Source organism: Zeus faber (genome assembly GCF_960531495.2).
Source record: "Zeus faber genome assembly, chromosome: 1".
Classification (NCBI taxonomy): domain Eukaryota; kingdom Metazoa; phylum Chordata; class Actinopteri; order Zeiformes; family Zeidae; genus Zeus; species Zeus faber.
Window position 1 is genome coordinate 57,594,292 of NC_137193.1, and position 19,918 is coordinate 57,614,209.

At 45.7% G+C, this 19,918-nt stretch overlaps 3 protein-coding genes across 3 annotated transcripts; 2 read left to right on the plus strand and 1 right to left on the minus strand.

Moving 5' to 3' along the window:
- The first annotated feature begins 1,394 nt into the window (after positions 1–1,394).
- Positions 1,395–5,971, plus strand: LOC307235030 (GDP-L-fucose synthase-like). The gene is made up of 10 exons (XM_080006969.1): positions 1,395–1,550; positions 2,250–2,407; positions 2,534–2,648; positions 2,891–3,019; positions 3,138–3,211; positions 3,312–3,445; positions 3,707–3,838; positions 4,810–4,889; positions 5,053–5,152; positions 5,279–5,971. Exons 2-10 carry the CDS (start codon positions 2,250–2,252, stop codon positions 5,332–5,334), a joined length of 978 nt encoding a protein of 325 aa, XP_079863095.1. The 5' UTR covers positions 1,395–1,550; the 3' UTR covers positions 5,335–5,971.
- A 108-nt stretch (positions 5,972–6,079) lies between these two features.
- bmb (brambleberry) lies at positions 6,080–10,939 on the minus strand (the record flags this gene model as incomplete). Its single annotated transcript, XM_079997909.1, has 12 exons — positions 6,080–6,420; positions 6,521–6,621; positions 6,751–6,851; positions 7,209–7,264; positions 7,381–7,531; positions 7,617–7,823; positions 7,903–8,082; positions 8,195–8,311; positions 9,691–9,913; positions 10,026–10,211; positions 10,533–10,661; positions 10,844–10,939. Coding segments are annotated over 12 exons (1,677 nt in total), but the record flags the coding sequence as incomplete, so codon positions are not given.
- Positions 10,940–12,680: 1,741 nt separating this feature from the next.
- On the plus strand, positions 12,681–19,755 carry pycr3 (pyrroline-5-carboxylate reductase 3). The gene is made up of 7 exons (XM_080005576.1): positions 12,681–13,719; positions 13,834–13,933; positions 17,894–17,958; positions 18,151–18,330; positions 18,420–18,632; positions 18,832–18,924; positions 19,080–19,755. The coding sequence occupies exons 1-7, from the start codon at positions 13,279–13,281 to the stop codon at positions 19,284–19,286; spliced, it is 1,299 nt and encodes a 432-aa protein (XP_079861702.1). The 5' UTR covers positions 12,681–13,278; the 3' UTR covers positions 19,287–19,755.
- The last annotated feature ends 163 nt before the right edge of the window (positions 19,756–19,918 follow it).

Here is a 19,918-nt window from a genome sequence, read left to right on the forward strand (position 1 = left end):
GGGCCCTAAACCGCGACCAGGTTTAAAATCTGGTCCACAAAGGAGTGGCGTTTGCCAGTTACCATGTAATTGCTAGTGATGTAGGGACTTTTACTTCGGTGCATTTAACACCTGTCTGTTCTGGCAAGGAATTTTATTTGCATATTTGATTACAACAATGACAAATTATCATTTTTGTTTGATACCGAATTGAACCGAATGACTCAATTTGCAGATGACACAGTAATCTTTTTGAAAGACAAATCTATAATTGGAAAAGCCCTCGACATAATATCCATCATCTCTAGAGTATCTGTCTGTGTTTAAATTAAAAATATATATTTATTGTCACTTCTTTATCCCTGTGTGGATGCAAATATTCATTCTATTCCTTATGCTTATTTCCACCAACAGATACTGTACATTACTGTACTGGAAAATTATATTTACCCATAATTTCCCATCGCACCACTGCTCCACCTTGGGTAATAATAGAACCAATACAATTAATAGGAAGGCCTTGTTTAAACAAGAGTGGTGCGAGAAAAAAAAGGTTGTATGTTGTTGATTTGATGGATGAATGTGGCCATTCCACTTCCTTTAAAGCACGATACAAAATACTCTTACATATCTAAATGTGTCTTTTAAGTTGCCTCAATTGAATACTGGCGAAGTGCACATTGGTAAATGATAATGTAAGAACAAATTAATCGGTAATGTTTTAAAATACAAATTATTTTCTAATTTTAAAAGCATCAATCAAAGCTAGGAATCGGGCCGATCACAACCGTTTATCTAGACCGGGGCGCCGTTGAGACACCTTACCAAGATGGCGGCCGCTGACGTGAACGCTCTGTTGAATCCGCTATTGGGACAGCGTCAAACGAACTAGGCGTTTTTATAATTTCTCTAAAAAGCTTTTGTAGATTAAAAAAAAAAAAGGAAAAAAAAGATGTGTTTAGCGTACTTCCGACAGGATTTGGTAAAAGTTTAATTTACCAACTCCCTTACTCGGGTCGACGTCGCACGTCTCACAATGCCATTTCAAGTACAACTGCGGTTCTAAAAAGGAAAGGGCAAATATCAAGACATAAGGGTTACAATTTTACATCAAAACCCATTGCGCCGAACCGACTGTGTGAGTGTGCCACATGTAAATTGAATCAAAAAGACGAATATATTAAAAAAAACTATTGAACAAAAATGTGCCCGCGCTCGCAATACATAAGGTCGATATTAACAGGAAAACCCCTGAGCTCCATGTGGCACAGAGCCACGGCTGACTTGCGGAACGTGTCTGACTGAGTCCCGCGGGGCAGCGGAGCCGCTCCTCCGCTCCCTCCTTCGCGTTCTCTGGGTGTGGAACCCACCGGGCGTCGTCACGTGGTTCCCCCCGTTCTCCATCGTGCTGAGGCGGTTGATTTGCACTTCGCGGAGAAGGGCGTTCTCCGACTTCCTCCTTGGGCGGGACGCGGCGCGTCGCCTGGACCTTTACTTTGAAGGCAGCAGCCGGAACCTGCGTGGTACACGAGTGCTCTGTACTCGAGGGAGACCGCGTCCACAGCTCGGCGGTGAGAGCCCGGAGTTTAATTCAAATTGTACAACGTATTGTATTATGTCGGAGTGTGTTATAGCTTGTGCCGCGTTAATGCGATAAGAACAAAAATGGTTTGTTGACGTGAGGCGCTTCATTTTACTGTCGAACTGTCTGAAAGTACTAACGGTGACTCCAGGCTAGTTTCGGCTTTTCAGCTAGCTTCGATCGGCAAATTACTAATTCGTTTTTAGTCGTTGAACTAAGGAAGGCTTAACAGATTCATGGAAAGATGTCCGTGGAAAGAATGTCATCCTTGTTTACCTGGTAATGTCGCCTGAAGGTGTGGCACGCCCATACAAACACGACTGCTGCCCTGTGTATGTGTGTGTGTGTGTGTGTGTGTGTGTGTGTGTGTGTGTGTGTGTGTGTGTGTCTCCAGCTGAGCCTGGAAAAAAATATCACTCTCTCTACGTCTGTGCAAAAGCTTGTGATAGTATTGCAATAACAGCGTCAGAATTTAGTCTTTAGACATGGGCAATAAGTAAGTAGTAATAAGTAAAGGATAATGTCCGGTCCCGCACGGAATGATCAGGCTGAAGGCGGTTATTGTGTGATAATGGCAGATAAACAGCGGTTTGCTGCATATTACCACACTTATTACACGGTGAACAACTGAGTAAAAGGACACTAGGAGACAGAATGTTGATTTGAAATGATTCTTATCTTTGTGCAGATGGAGTATCCAGGCGGTCACACAGGGGCAGTGAAGGTGTTGGTAACAGGAGGGTCTGGCTTGGTGGGGAAGGCTATACAGCATGTGGTCAAAGAGGACGGCCAGGGACGGGAGGAGGAAGAGTGGATTTTCCTTTCATCTAAGGACGCCAACCTCATGTGAGAAATCATTTTCTCCAACTCGCGATAGTAGTCTCGTGCATCTACACGCTTGGGAATCAGTCATCTTAAGTCGGCATGCGGGTCAGATTGACTCTGAAACCCCACTGTTTGTTGCTCGTTCAGGAACATGGAGGAGACGCGGGCTGTGTTTCAAAAGCATAAACCCACCCACGTTATTCACCTGGCTGCTATGGTGGGAGGTCTCTTCAAGAACATGAGGGTCAACCTGGACTTCTGGGTAGGACACAATCACAGCAGGGAAAATCAAGTGATCGTTGAGGTTCTGGACAGTGTCTTAAATGACAACAGCAGATCTTTGTAAAGGATATTGAGCTCTGCCTCCACACTACAAGAGCTTGCCTTGTAGTGTATAGGAAGTTGAATTTATGGATTATAATATTCTTGCCCTCTTAATATATTCCTGAATTTCAGTATTTTCAAATTTGTCATCCTATGCTATTGATGTGAATTAATTTTCAGAGAAACAACGTCTTCATCAATGATAATGTGCTGCAAGCAGCACATGAAGTGGGCGCAGTGAAGGTGGTTTCATGTCTGTCCACCTGCATATTTCCAGATAAGACAACCTACCCCATTGATGAGACCATGGTGAGAGATTCCTACATGTTTGTTGTGATGTGCTGGTTGGTTGACTGTCTATGAGCAAAACGGTGACTAATGTAATTAACATGACCTCACCTAACCTTATCTATCATCTCTGCACAAGATCCACAATGGACCACCTCATCAGTCAAACTTTGGTTATTCCTATGCAAAACGAATGATCGACGTGCACAACAGGTATGTAAGGCTGTCGCTGGCTTTGTTGATCACTGTGCGTCCATCAGATGTGTTGACGTGCGTATTTGGATTGTATACAAAATACTGCAGTTATTTGCAGGGCGTGTTTTCAGCAGTATGGGCACTGCTACACGGCTGTGATTCCCACCAACGTGTTTGGACCGCACGACAACTTCAGTGTTGAGGATGGCCACGTACTTCCTGGCCTAATACACAAAACTTACCTTGCTCAAAGTAAGACCCGTCAAGAATACATTCAAACACATTTAATTCACACAGGATTTGACATGAACTTTTTCCCAATATTAATGGATTGCACTGCTACTCAAAAAAACACACTCCTTTACTGAACATCAACTTCCCTGGTTGGGCGAGTCACTGTCTGTGCTGCTGTCCAGAGTGTTTTACCTGCAGAGGTTATAGTTGAACTCTTGTAAAATAAGTGCAGGTATTAATTGATTTAAAGATTTCCACTTATGTGTGTTGTTTCTACAGAGGAAGGGAAGCCCTTGGTAGTATGGGGCTCCGGTACTCCAAGAAGGCAGTTCATCTACTCTTTGGACCTAGCTCGTCTCTTCCTGTGGGTTCTGAGAGAGTATAACGAAGTGGATCCCATCATACTCTCTGGTGAGCGCTCAAGCTCTCGAGGGATGCAAATTTAAAGGAATTTTCTCAACTGACAGTTGTTGACCAAATAGTCGTGGGTTAATTGACAACATAAAAGCTAATGACATCACCGGGGCACGTGGGGACCTATGTGACGTTGCGCACCTCAGAGATTTTGTGACTGCGAGCGACGCAGGGAGCGTCTCTCCTCATTCAATTTCCAAATTGATGAAGTTCGAGGCAAGACTCGCTGAGCTGGTTCGCACATACAGGAATACTCATGACCTGTCCTTGCGCATTTTAACTTTTTGCCATCGTCTGCGATGCAATGAGCCGGATGTCACGTAGCAGATCAAATCTGGCGCAGATATGGACAACTTGAGGCTAATAAAATTATTAAACACGACTAAAATTCTTATATATAACAGACAAAAAATAATTTTGTTCAATATATTTTATCGGAAGTCATCACCATAGCTACATACCTCTTGTTTTGTTTTGCGTAGTACCTCTCCCTGCAACGGTGCAGTTGTGGTATACTTAAAGTAAATTCCTTTGTTTGCTGAGGGTGGTGATACAACAGAACAATGAAACGGGAACTGAAATGCCGATCGTGAGAGCCCTCGTCCTGGAAAATGTTAAACAATTTCAAGACTGCAAACAGTGGCGATCAAACTCAATGCGGCACTCAGCCACCACATGGGCTGGTCTTGCCAACGCTGTCGGGGAGGTGGAGTGGCTACCTTTTGTATGAGCATTTTTCCAGATATTTTGACAGGCAAGTTTATAATTTATCTCTTTTTTTTTTTTTTTTATACATTTTACCAGGTGTTTTACAGGTGTTTATGGGGTGGGTGGGAATGAAAACAGTGCCATTCTCCATATTACAAGTCAGTGTACCATCAAAATGATTCTGAAGCTGTTATTTTAAAATAAAACGGTGTCATAGTGTTGCTTAAAGGAATGTATTCCTCTCTTCTCTTTGGTTGCAGTTGGCGAGGAAGAAGAAGTGTCCATCAAAGAGGCAGCAGAAGCAGTTGTGAAATCGCTAGACTTCCAAGGTGAAGTGTTGGTATCCTTTTGGGCTGGTGGGATCTAGCAGTTGTGCAACTCTGCGCTCACAATTCTGCACATGCTTCACAACTGATGTTTGGTTGATTTTGATACAAACCGCTTTGCTCTATATCGGAGCATCCCTTTATGGCACGTTGGTTTTCTTGACTCTTGACTTCCAGTATGACACCAGTAAATCAGATGGCCAGTTCAAGAAGACTGCCAGCAATATCAAGTTACTGCGTTATCTCCCGAACCTCACCTTTACCCCTTTCACACAAGGTGCAGTATAACCTGGAACCTCTTTGTGGATGGATGCTAAAATGTGCAGCGCTAAATGTAACACGACAGAAAGTTAGTCTTACTCATCCGCCTCCTGCTTTCATTAATCGGTCCTTTCATTTGCAGCGTTGAAGGACACCTGTGATTGGTTTGTTGCCAACTACGACACAGCCCGCAAGTGAAAGGAAAATGGCCGACAAGCATACAACAGCTGGGATGTGAAGGGAAGAGACAGAATGTTGTTTACTGCAAATTCGGTTTCATTGCTTGATACTTTAAAAGTGTGAGCAGGACAATTTGGCTATGTGTCACCCACATGTTTTTTTATAAAGTTAAAATCACTCCGATCTGATCTTTTCAAAATGTCACCTTGGACCTTTTCATTCGTGGTCCTAAATCCCATCCATGGCAATGCCACCTCAGTCTCAGTTCTAATCAGAACTGAGACCAAAAACTGTTTTGTGCCTTCATGTGTCTGTGCGGATAAATAACGTTGTACTGAATTGACACATTTAACTACGAGCCAGAAACCAAACAAATCCATGGCTTGATTTGATCATACAGAGTAGCTTCTGCAGGTCAACCCTTCATGTTTTAACTGTCAGACAAGTTCATCTCACTGCAAGGAATCGGTTCCAATCTATTTTATAACACTGAGATTTTAATCTTCAAAACCTTAAGTGAAACCCATTGATGTGTAGGTTTAATTTTCAATGAATTAGACAATGCTTTGAGGTTGCTTCTTATATGCAGTCTTTTAAATTAAAGAGTTTTTGAATCATTGGGGTCTACTTTACAAAATAAATGTATACCAATCTTGGAAATACAAAATACGCCCCCCCCCCTCTGTACATAAAGGCATGCCATTTAAAAAAAAACCACACATTTTAGCCTTCAGGGTTAAACAGATTTGTGCGCAGGCAGGAGAAGTGTTAAATACATTTATTTAAAAAAACCTCAAAATACAAATATACTATTTCTAAAATAAGTAAAATCCTGGAGATATGAAGAGCATTCTACCAAATGTCATCTCAATCCTGGGGAAAAAAAAAAAAATCAATAAATAAAAACAAAGATTACACAGTTGACAACACCAAAAGAGGGTCGAGAAAATAAAAGAAGAATTGGAGCGAGGCAATCAGCTGTTGATGTAGGATGTGCAGCCTGCTTCATGGACTCTGCAGTATTCCTGGCCCAGGCTGGCTCGATTCTTACACGCCTTCCCCGTCTTTGTGATGGCGTTGCACAGCTGTCGGCTGGATAGAGAGCTACCACGGGAAAGATAATGAAATGAAAGAGGGAATAAAAACTTTTAGCTTCTCCAATGAGGGGAGATATGAGCCAAGAGCGAAGTATAAACACGCTGACCTGTTACTGACAAGCGATGTGTTCGGGCTAGCGCTCCGTGACTCATTCCATCCGCCAAAAACATGTCCTAGGTTTCTTGGGGCGACATAGTCAGTTGCAGCCTATCAAGATGAACAAACATGATTCCTTAAGTTATCCACATGTGATTTGTCACTTCCAGCCATCTGCACAAAATACATTTCAAGTCATCATCCTGTACCATGTTAAATAAGTATACCTGGTATACTCACTGTTGAGAAACTGGACCGTCGTGTTTGCCGGGGCGTAGATTGATTTGGTGTGCCAAGTCGAGGCACAAAGCCAGAAGAAAATGGCGCTATACAAGCGTCGTCTTTGTAAAACAAGACAAACAAATTAGCAACCCCATAAGTGAAAGTCACAAGTGCATGGACCTTATTCACAAAAGATGGATACAATTAAATGTTTCCATTTATAACATACTGGCATTGATCATTTGTCTTATGCGAATTTGGGCTCTGACAACCAAAAATGTATGCCTGTTTGGAAACACGCGTGTACAATAATTCTAAACATGCACTAGCAGATGAAAAATCAAGGCAGTCTGCACATTTGCTGAATTCCATTTTCTTTTCACAAGCCATTTTCTCAAGAACAAAATTTAAACATTTATGTTAATTTGGATTGAAATGTGTGAATGGCTTCACTGTTAATGATATGTGGTCCACACCAGGCATGAAGCTGTCCTCCAACAGGTCCCCTTTTTCCATGGGGCCATCACATTCACTGGTTTAGAGAGAACAGATAAACAGGTTGTTTTTTTTTTTTTTAGGGACGACCAAAAGTTACCCCCAAAATCTTGTAGGCACTTTCTAACCGTAAAGGTGACTTCACTAGCTCACCTCTGTGGTGTAGAGGACAGACACTGGTGCTGGCTTGGCAAATGGTAGTTCATGGACTCCACAACTTGGCATGGTGGTAGAGACGGCCGGCTTGCAGACTTTACTCCCATTCGAGAGCACACCCACAGCAACTGGTTGACAAACCAATGACCTGCGCACAGAAATTCAGTGACAATCCACTAGTGGCCCAAACCGAGCTCAATAGCGTTCTCTCTCTCTCAAACTCTTCCTCGTACCCAGCGATAGAGTGAGAATGAGCAGGGTCAGGCCTGTGAAATCCAGCGCAGGCTGCTGGTTGACTTCAGCCACTGCGTTGAGGGGCACAGTGAGCAGCAGTGCAGCTCGGGAAAATAATGGACAGTGCAGGAACGTCAACAGGACAGCCACCAGGAGGAAATAGCCACTGTGCATGATACATGTCCACATGGCAGTTAGGCTTACACCTGTAATCAAGATCATAGTTACGATCCAATAACCTAGATCAAATTGTTGCCTTTTCAAACGTGTGGGAGTGAATCTCACCTGCCCAGCCAAGGTAGCTCTGGATCACTTGCAACCTCCCCTCTATACTGCTCTGCATCTTGTCAAGGTAATACAGCATGAAGCCCAGTGTACCATTCATACGCTCCAGTTTGCCCATTAGATCTGCGTAGTATTGTGCCGTCTGGCCCTGGTACTCTAGGAACCCTAACATACTGTGGTCTGAAGCAGCAGTGGAGAAATGACATTTTTGTAAACCAACAAGTAGTTAACAGGATTATTATTATTAAAGAAAAATAGTTTAGAATTATTTACGATGCTTCATTTCACATACCAATCTTATGGTAGATGTCCTGTGCCCTGTCTCGAACATCTGCGAGGTCTTGAATGATCGCTCTGTGACTTTCCTGCACCTCGGACCCTTGGCCTTTCAACTGCTCGCTTACATTCTCTAGGGAAATAAAAGAAAAAAACAAAATCATGAGCAGAAGTTATTAGGATCAAACCTTGAAGAGGTAGAACCCTATTGTTTTTGGCTTATGCCGGGTCTCAAATTTCCATGAGCTGGAACGAGCTAAAAACATGAAATTTGGCCCAATAACTGGAAATTGTGTGCAAATGCTTCCAAAGCCCAATCTGCCAGTTTGTGGCGTAATTAAGGTCCAAAAGCACAATTTTATAAAGGCCACATATGAAACAGCAAGTTGAATTGGCTTTTTTGGATTTTGACGGCATCAACAACAAATTTGTAATACAGCTTGCAGGATTGAGATACTAATTTCTATTATAAATGAGTGAGATTGGTCCAAAAACTTCACCATCAACCAAAAAATTGTTGCAAAAGGTGAGGCTTGGCAGAAAATTGTCCTTAAGTCATTAACCATTTGTCCAATCATCATAAATCTTGGCAGATATCTTCAGTCCATGTTTGGCAATAGGTCTACCAAAGCATTTTGAGCCCGACCCATAAGGGGGCGCCACAAACGTGTATCTGAAAATCCAGAGGACAGAATTTCACCACATGATCTAGGGGCAAGTATTTACCAAAATCTGCAGTGACACTGATTGGTGCATGTGCGATATTTTTTTGGTTGACACGGCCATTATTTTTGACCAATGTTGCTTATTTATAACAGAATTGTGTATCTCAGTCCCACGATGCTGTATACCAAAAATGACTTTCAGTTTAGGCAAATTAGCAAAATATCCTTCATAGTAGACTTTATGGTCCAAGAGGCTTTTTGGATTTTGACTATCAACAACAAATTTGGTATACACCATTGCAGGATTGGTTGACAATTCTATTGTGTATTTGGCGGGGCTTAGCAGGAAATAGGACAACTGAAGCTGTCCAAGAGCAATCCTGATTAAACTGAGGAGACATCCCATACTTATTGAGCAATAATTGAAATGCTGCATACGTTTCACTGTATGACTATGTATGTGACAAATAATCTCTTTGAACCTAAACATTGTGATGATACAAATGTGTGATTAGTCTCACTCCTTTAAACAGAACTTTAACTAGCTGAAGTGACTTCGTAGTTGTGTGTATCATTGCTGCTGGCGGCTTCAATTTTGCCGATTGAGCCGCTTCCTTCTGTTAAGTGCAAAAACACTAACCTCTGAATGGCTGCTTGCGACTGTATTTCAACTTTTGAGTTATTTCTGACTTAAATAGTGAAGCGGTAACACGCAAGCAATATTAAACAATGTAAAAGCTATGCATATACAAACAGACTCTTTATTGTCACAATGAACTCAGCGGCACAACTCTCAAACCTGAAATATATAAAGAAAGGCACCAAAACGTTTTTACTTATCTCTCACCCATTCGGTTAGTTATGCCTTGGACGAGCCTCGCTACCAGCTCCTGTCCAGAGGCTATGAGGGCCTTTTCTTTGCCAAGTTGGTCCAGGTTGTCCTTCAGGGAGCTCCCAAGTTGCTCCTGGCCTTCCCACAGCGCCCCCTGCTGGGCCTGCAAAGCACTGTGGCCCTGCAGCAACCTGTCCAGGGAGGATGCAGTCAGGTCCCTGAGCTCCAGCTGGCCCTCCTGTGAGAACGACACAGCAGGGGAAGATACAAATCCCAATGATGCTGAAGACACGTCCGTCCTGGCGCTGTTAAAGCCCCAAAAAAAAAAAAATAAATAAAAGCAGCTTTACCTTCAGGTCTTTCATAGCATCCAGCTGGCTGGTGGCCGTGGAGATGAGAGCGTTCACAGTCATCTCCGCCTTGCGCCGAAAGTGCTGCTGCCGCGTGGCGTAGCACACAGAGCGTGCTCGGTTGCTCACAATATGGTATGCATTCCATGTGTCGGAGTCCATTTCTGCTGTACACTGTTTAATTGTCTGAAAATTAGAACACGGGTGTCAATGAACAGTTCAGTATTGGCCATCCATGTTGCATATAGTCATAGAAACCTAAGAATTACAATTCCATTCATAATTATTTGAGCTAACCGCAATCATTTTGTTTAAGGGGAATTTTGGGTTAGGGTTCATTTGTGTTCGAAACATGCATTTCCATCATCCGGGTTAAAACTTCCAGATTTTAAATTGCTCACCGCAATAAACATGTTTGTGGCAGCCGCACTAAGAATGCAATTATTTAATTATCCTGTTCACTATAGTCCAGTGGCTATCGTTCGAGTTTATGGAAGTCGGGTTTACCATTTCCTCTGTACAAGGGTATGTCCTGCGCCCCTCAACCTGCGCCTGGCAGTTGAACAGCACCACCCCCAGCTTTGCCAGCTCCTCCTCAGAGAGGTTTTCGCAGGTCGACTTCAGCCGGGCAACAACCTTTGACAACATAAAAAGATGACTGAACTTTGCAATAAATGCCCTAAAAAAATGTACAGTGACCCTCGCCAAACTGATATGTATTGTCTATTGAGATGCTTATCTGGTCCATTAGGCTTGGCAGGTGGCACGGATGGTGCACATCAACCCCACCTTCAGGCCTCTGCTACAATGCTTTTTACCTTAAAATGGCAGCTGTCCAATGGACTGAGGTCCATCTGCTTGGCTTCCACCAGGAACTTCTCATCAGCCACTCTCATCTCAAATGGAGGAGCATCACTTGAAGGGGCTGGAGGTGAAGTGGGCGCAGTGCGCTTCACCCAGTCAAACAACCCAGTGACACCAGTACACTGGAGGGCCAGCACAGAGAACGCCAGTAAACACTGCTGTGTAGCAGTGAGCTGGGCCATTGGAACTGCAGGGGGAGATATGAGGGTTATGTTCTAACAGGGCTTCCCCACCACCGTTCTTTTTATTATTATTATTTTTTTTTAAACAAAGCCCGATCAGAGCGATCTCAAAACGAAAACAGGCGAGCAAACATAAATAAAAACTGTGGGGGTTTTTTTTGTCCGTGTATTTAAAATCCGAATTTATTCCCGAAACACGGGGGTACTTTTCCGCGCGACCCTAATACTCTTATTGTGTTTCAATTGATGTATTTAAATGTTCCTCCGTGCGAACCAGACGGTCGCTCTTACCTCCGCTGCGCGTCCCAGGTCCTCAAAAAAGAAAAAAGTGTGGTTGTTGTTTTTTAAAGCAGATAGAAACAACGTGCTTTTATTGTCGCTGGATTTATTTTCCTCCGTGCATAACGAGCGGACAGTCACTCTCCTCCGTCAGTGAAATTTGTGCGCTGGTCCAGGCTCTGCCCAGACATGCCGGGACAAGCCCCACGGCCAGGCACAGCCACTGCACGTTATTCCAAACTCCTAATATTTGGCTGGACAATATAGCTGGAATACACGTTTAAATTCGCAGGCAATTGAAATGAAATTATGAACAAAACACCAGCAACGCTTTCCCCAACGATATAACAGCAATAAATACATTAAAAAAAAATCAAGTCGACCGCAATAAAATGAAAATTCAAACATCAAGACAGTCCACGCAATACCAGATCGGATCCAAACAAACAAACAAACAAACAGAAAACATCATTTTAAACACACACGCTTCGTTTTAAGGCTAGAAAACCACCAGCTCTGCGCAGGAACACACCTCCGCTACCTGACAATCCTCGCCACCTGGCGTCGGCGTCCAACCCACGCGCAGCGAGACGCACAGCTGCCCGCGACGAGGCGCTGGAACCCGCCCTATCTTTATTAACCCCGCCCCTCTGACAATCCCGCCAATGGGACCGTGCTACGATGGAGGTGTGTTGGGTTGTGCGTCACAGAGTGGAGCGGTCGCCACTTCGCAGCTGTTTCCCGTGTGACGGCGAGTGGCCCCGCCCGCCCGGGCGCGCCGTGCGCGGACGACTCGGGCGTTCGTTTTGGTTCGACGCGACGTCCCGGTTCAATCGACTTAAACTGAGCAGTAGACGAGAGTTTAGACATTTTTTTGAAGATTCGGCCCTCGGCGGGTGACTCGGTAAAACGATTCGTTCGATTTCCGTTTGCGATCCGTTTGACGAGTCGCAGCCTCGGGATGACCGCCTGGCCCACCGGTCGAGGTTCGAGTCCCGGTTCACCCCGTGTGACCGGCCGCAGTTACCGAGTCACGAGCCAATGTGGTCTTTTTTTTTTTGCCGGGGTGACTCACGACTCCCGAGCGATTTAAATGATTCGTTCGCTACGAACGAGTCGTTCGCGAGACTTGCGTCACCCCTTGCTGAGTCCGCAAGATCGTTCAGTTGAACACGCCGCGTTTTGAGCCGCGGGGGAAAAAAAAACCCCACTTCGGACATGTCTCAAAATGAGGATGATCAGGTGAACATTTAATCTATTACTGACGTTTGAAATCTTGTGTAAAGACTGCTCCCCCGCGCGGCCCGAGTCAACTGTAAAACTGCCCGAAAGTCGCGTCACTCGGTGTTACTTTATGACCGTCCACTCCGCAGGCAGCGTGTGCATGGTATTTCTTTAATCTGTCCCGGGATTATTTGGCGGCTAGCGTTAGCTCAACGCTGCAGCGTGACTGGAGTGGCAATTGTAGCGTAATGAACGCGGGACAGGTCGCATAGTTTTGGGCGATCGGTGTGTTGGATTAGTCCCGACTCCGGGGCTAGCGGCGAGCTGTCCGCACGGACAACACTTTGAAAGATAAAATAGATCCTCGATTCATCCTCGGGAGGGACGTCGCGGCAAATCCAGCAGTTCACCCCCAAAACAATAGGAGCGCGGCAGTGAGAATGCAATAAGAAAACCACAAGAAGAGCATCGGCGATGCGCATTCAGCCTGGAAATATACCCCAAAGTCTAAAAATTGACAATATACAATAACCAAAAATACGTGAAAATATTAAAATGGCAATATACAATAAACCTAAAAACTAACAGAAAAAAATAAATAGAAAATTGCCCATCCGTCATAACCTAGGAAATAAGTAGAAATACCGTAAAATTGGCAGGAAACAATAAACCGAAGAATTAACCTGTAGCGGAGCTGGTGAAACATGGACGACAACAACATGAAGAAGCAGAACTGGGACGTGCGGGAGACGGAGTTGTTCCTGGAGATTCTCAAGGACCTGGACATGAAGAAGTGCCTGGACGGGAGGAAAGTGAGGAACAACAAGCTATTCAAAGTGGCCCACCGGAGGATGACGGCGGCCGGCTTCCAGAGGTCCATAGACCAGCTCAAGATCCGCTGGAAAGTTCTGAAGAGCGCGTACTACAGGTGCAAGCGGCAGCCTGCGTCCAGCGCCCCCATCAAGGTCCACGGCTGGTGGCGCTACGAGAAGACCATGGTGGCGATCATGGAGTCCAGGCGGCCCCTGGTCGGACCCGTCGTCCACGCGGAGCGCTGCGACGAAGGGGACTCTGATGGGGAAGCCTCTGTGTTGCACTGGCCCCAGCCCTGCCCGGACCACTCCAGCCTCAACCTGGATCTGATTGTAGGGGCGACACCCTGTCTATGCCTTGACTTGTCACTGCTCTTTAATTTGTAGATGGTTGTAAGGATGTCATGTTTTGAACAATCTTGACCCCCATTTTGCCCCATTTTGCAGATCAAAACAGACCCTGATATGGAGGGATCCTCGCAGCCAAGGATTGGGTTTATTGGTGCTGGTAACATGGCCTACGGAATAGCAAAGGGCATCTTGTCTGGTGAGTTGTCGTGAAGATCTATCTGTCTGTACATCTAAACATCTATCTATACATCTATACATGTATCTATCTATACATCTATCGATCAATACATCTATCTATACATCTATCTATCAGTACATCTATCTATACATCTGTCAATACATCTATCTATACATCTATCTATACATATACATATACATCTATCTTGTTTCACTACAACTGCCAGACTGGAGGAACCAGTGACTACCAGGAACAGGCTGGGTGACAACCAAGAAGAGTTTGGTAACAGCTGGAGAGACAGACGACAGCTCGGAAAGACAGCAACGGGGCCGGCATGGGCTAGCATCCCGAACCCGCACCTTCTGTGAAGGAGGACCCAAAGTAAGCTACGACGGATCAAGCAAAGGAGTTATACTCCCAGGGGAGCCCGAGGGGGGGAACCCCATTCGGACGTATGCTCGGGTAACGAAAAACGGCGACGGACAAATGACAATGAGCAGAGAGTGCTTTTGCGGCAAAATCTGCAAGAATGAGAGAAGGCTAAAGATTCACCAGTCAAGGATGAAATGCAAGGAGCAACTGCAAGCACCACAATGCACAGGTCACGCACCTGATGAGACAGAGGAGGAGCTGGGCCCGGAAGCACCCCACAGAGGCCAGAGCCTCCACGTGACGCAAGTAGTCTCTTTAAGCAGGGACTCAGAGAAAAGGAGGATCAAGTGGCTGCTGAGAGGTTTGGTGTTGAAGAGGGAAAGGGAGCTAGACAAGCATATGCCAAGAACCAGAGGGTAGTCAAAATCCACAACATCAGGAAAGAGCTGAAGTCCCTGAAGAAACAACATAAGGAGGCCAGTGAAGAGGAGGGGCCACCACTGGCAGAGCTTTGTCTCAGCTCCTAAAGCTCCTAACCCTGCGCAAAGCTGAGCTACACAGGAGGCGGCGAAGGGAGCGGGCTAGGAAGTGGGCTGCCTTCATCAACAACCCCTTTGGCTTCCCAAAGCAGCTCCACGGGCAGAGACGCAGTGGACGCCTAATCTGTTCGAAGGAGGAAATCGACCAACACCTGCACACCACCTTTAGTGACCCCAGCGGAGACCACGAATTAGGACAGTGCAAGGCTGTGATAAGACCACCTGGCCGGCTGAGGCATTTAACCTTAGGGAACCACTCTTGAAAGAAGTGCAGGAGGTGGTGAGGAAAGCAAGGTCAAGGTCAGCACCAGCACCCAGCGGGACAACCTACAAGGTGTACAAGCACTGCCCCAAGCTGCTACACCGACTTTGGAGGATCTTGAAGGTCATCTGGAGAAGGGGGAAGCAGCACAGCAGTGGCGTTCTGCGGAGGGAGTGTGGATTCCGAAAGAGGAAGAATCAAAGAACATCAGCCAGTTCAGAATAATTTTATTGCTCAGTGTTGAAGGGAAGATTTTCTTCAGCATTGTTGCTAAGCGGCTGGCTGTTTTCTTCCTCAGGAACGGACACATAGACACTTCAGTGCAAAAAGGCGGCATCCCTTGACTATCAGGCTACGTAGAGTACACAGGCGTGGTCACTCAGCTTCTCAGAGAAGCAAAGGAGAGCAAGGGTGATCAGGTGGTGCTGTGGCTAGATCTGGCCAACGCCGATGGCTGGATGCCTCACAAGCTGATGATTGAGACACTGGAGAGGCACCATGTTCCAGCCGCAGTAAGAGACCTTATTGTGGATTATTACAGCGATTTCAGTTTGAGAGTCTCAGTAGGGTCAACAACTTCTGAGTGGCACAAATTGGAGGTGGGAATCATCACAGGCTGCACCATCTCAGTGATCCTGTTTGCCCTGGCGATGAACATGTTGGTGAAATCAGCTGAACCAGAGTGCAGGGACCCCAAGTCCAAGTCAGGTATCCGACAACCACCAATCCGTGCTTTCATGGATGACTTGACAGTGACTACTGAATCTGTGCCTGGGCGCAGATGGATACTGAATGGGTTGGAGAGGCTGGTGGAATGGGCCAGGATGTCATTCAAGCCAGCAAATTCTAGATCCTTGGTTTTGAAGAGGGGCAGAGTTGAAGACAAGTTCCGCTTCTCTATCTCAGGAACACAGATCCCTACTATCTCTGAGAAGCCGGTGAAAGGCCTGGGAAAGTTCTTTGACAGAAGCCTCAAGGATGCAACATCTGTCAAGAACACCTGCGAGGAGTTAGAGGGATGGCTGAAAGACAAAGCGGGCCTGCTAGGAAAATTCACGGCATGGCTGTACCGGCACAGGATTCTTCCTAGGATCCTATGGCTGCTGCTCCTCTATAAATTTCCAATCTCCACCATCTCAGAACTGGAAAGGAGAGTTAGCCGCTACCCGAGGAGATGGTTTGGTCTGCCGTTGAGCTTGAGCAGCATCGCCCTCTATGGAAACACCTGCAAACTGACACTCCCCCTCAAATCTATTAAGGGAGTTTAAGGTCTTGCATGCAAGGGAGATGCTGCAGTACAGAGAGTCGAGCAACCTAAAAGTCTCTCGGGCGGGGGTAGTGGTCAAGACTGGCAGGAAGTGGAGAGCGGTGTCCTGGTGGGAGTACTAGCCAGGGGAAGAGCTGGACTAGGAACCGTCGTAACCCCCCGGTACAACAAGGCTCAGGGAAAGGAACGGAGGCAACTAGTCCAGAACGAGGTGAGAGCAGCGGTAGAGCAGTCGGAATGAGGCAGCAAGGTGCCTGGACAAGATGAGAGCAAGTTGTGGAGAGGAAGATCACATGGACTGACCTCTAGCGGGCAGAGCCACACCGCTTCAGGTTCCTAGTCCAGGCAGTCTACGATGTCCTTCCCAGCCCGTCTAACCTGCACTGATGGGGCTTAATCGATACGCCTGCGTGCTCTCTGTGTCAGAGGAAGGGGACCCTCAAGCAAATCTTAAGTAGCTGCCCAAAGGCTCTAGGGGAAGGCCAATATCACTGGTGACACAACCAGGTGCTCAAGACCATCGCTGAGAGCCTTTGTGCTGCCATCACCTGCTGGTGGAAGTCCAAACCATTAAAGCGGATCATCAACTTCATCAGAGCTGGAGAGAAGCCAAGTACAACACACAGACCAACATTATGGCTTCTTAATACCGCACAAGATTGGCAACTCTTAGTTGATTTAGGCAGGCAGCTCAAGTTCCTTCAGCATGTTGCCAAGACTACCCTAAGACCTGACATTGTCTTGGTGTCAGAGGCAACAAAGCACACCATCATACTGGAGCTTACTGTGCCATGGCAGGACCTGATGGAGGAGGCCTTCAAGCGGAAGAGGGAGAAGTATGAGGGCCTAGTCAGCGACTGCCACAGACAAGGCTGGAAGGCAAGGTGCTTGCCGGTGGAGGTGGGGTGCAGAGGCTTTGCAGGGCAGTCCCTCTGTAGAGCCTACACTGCACTCGGCATCACAGGGCAGAGGAGGAGAAGCGCCATCTCTACCGGCACAAAGGCTGCAGAGAAAGCCTCTAGGTGGCTCTGGATCAAGCGAGCGGATCCGAGTGCTGCTGGGGCACAAGCTGAGGCTTGATCAACCTCAGCTGGGTCGCCTGAGTGTGGGTTTTCTGATGTTCGAAAGACCCAAAACACCCAATGACCTCAGGTAACATCCCTGATGATGTGCCCTAGCTATACGTCAGAAGATGTTTCACTACAACTTTATCTATCTATCTATCTATCTATCTATCTATCTTTGCATTTTCTCCTCTATACGCTGTTTCTATTGTGGATGACAGGGTCATGTGCAGTAAGTGAAAGGCATCTGTGGTGAATTTGATGAACCAGAGTGATTAGTTGTGGTCAATAATCTGTGGATGCAGATGAAGAAATATCCCCACCACCTCAAGTGACCAAAAAAAAAAAAAACCCCAATCGATCAGAAGGAGGCAGACTTTGGGAATGAATTTGAGCGAAGGGGAGGCATAAGATAAGAGACGTGGATTTTGGCTTTCCGATTTAATGTCTTCATGTTTTCTCTCATTCATGCAGGCGATGTTCTCCCCATACATGTCAAAGTGAGCGCTCCGTCCCCAAGGAACCTTGGACGCTTTCAGGTATAATTGTTTTTTCAGTACAGCATCGCCAAACCCCTTTTGTACATTTAATCTTCTCAAACAAGGCAAAACCAGTCATCTACCTGTTTCTATGGTGGTGCACACATTTGTGTGACAGACTTTCTGACATTTGACATTGAATTTTTTGTTCTTTTTTTTTTTTTTGCTTTTTTACTTTTGATTATTTGTCAGGAGATGGGGATTGCTGTCACACACTCCAATGCAGAGTTGGTCTGCAGCTCAAATGTGATCTTCGTGGCTGTTAAACCCCACCTAGTCCCAGTTGTTCTCAGTGAGATCTCGCAGCATCTCACCCAGAAACACATTGTTGTTTCTGTAGCAGCGGGCATAACAGTGGCGACGTTAGAGGGGGTGAGTCCTATTACCCAGTTCCCAATAATAGTAAATCAATCTAAGGCCCGCTAACTGGAGAGTAACCTTGTCTTTTCTTCTTTATCAAGCTCCTCCCAGATAATACAGTGGTTCTCAGGCTGATGCCCAACCTGCCCTGCGTGCTTCAGGAGGGGGCACTCTTGTTTTCGAAGGGATCCAGTGCAAGGCCAGAGCACGGAGCACTGCTTCACGCATTGCTGCAACACTGTGGGCTCGTGGAGGAGGGACCCGAGGCCTGGATTGACATCCACACAGGGCTGAGTGGTAGCGGAGTCGCCTTTGTGAGTGTTCTGTGACTGGCAATGCCCCTAACATCTTTCCATGATATTCCAAGAACTGTGCCGCATACTGGTGGTAATAACCTCATATGCAGCTGATTCAAAAGTAACAGAAGTGTGGTAAATCTGTGGTTCTTCTTAAATTAGTTCTATCTTCTCACAGGTTTAATTCTGAGCCTGTTCCATGTTATTTACTGTGCAGGTTTACCTTTTCGCCGAGGCGCTGGCAGAAGGGGCTGTTAAAATGGGAATGCCAAGCTCTCTGGCCCACAGCATTACGTCTCAGACCATTTTGGTACAGTTCTCCAGTTCAGATGCTACCTTGCTTTATTTAGGAATGCAACTTTTGACCATTTTTGTCCAAGTATTTATTTGACCATTTCTGGAAACTGCCGCATTAGCCATCCTTTTCGTTCTCAGTCGCATTTCTTTGTCGTGGTCTTGCTGCAGGGCGCTGGCAGGTTGCTGCGCGACTCAGGGAAGCATCCGGCTCAGCTTCGCTCCGAGGTGTGCACCCCGGGAGGGACGACGATCTACGGGCTTCACACGCTCGAACAAGGCGGAGTCAGGGCCGCCACCATGAGTGCCGTGGAATCCGCCACCGAGAGAGCCAGGGAGCTCGGCCGCAAGACGGCAGCGGCGAGCTGCAGGAAGTGACGGAGCAGGATCCTCTTTACTCACCACTCGTTCAGTCTTAACGGCAAAGTGACTTTTTCCAAGGACTCCGTCACCAAGGATTTATGGATGAAGATCATCATTTTTTTTCCCCCTATTAACATTGCGTATGACCTGTGCACCTACAATCTTTTTCTTTATTTTTTTACGAGGGGTTAAAACTTGTACAATTGCAAGCTATACAACACATCAATAGACTAAATACATATAACACATTAGTAGTGTCAACATCTTGATAATATTTAGGTAGCCGTATTACATCTATTATGGAAAAAGAATGTCCACTAATATTTAAATAACAATATTAGGATCAAAGATCTATTAAGTGTATTTTAAGAGTTTGCGTTGCAACACAATTACAATTGTATTTATGTGAAATATGCAGTAGTGCTCTATTTTTTATTTGGCCAAATAAAAGGTCAATATTAAAACTCATGATCTATTGCTAGAGCACAGTGGTTCCTTGTTTGTTTTGCCCATTGTTTGAAATGGCATCTTTGTACACACTTCAATCTAGAACAGACTCATGACATTTATTTTATATTGCCTAATTCCTGTTGTCTTTGTTTTTATTGTGTTAAAAAATCACGCCTTACCAGCAATACAAATAAGAC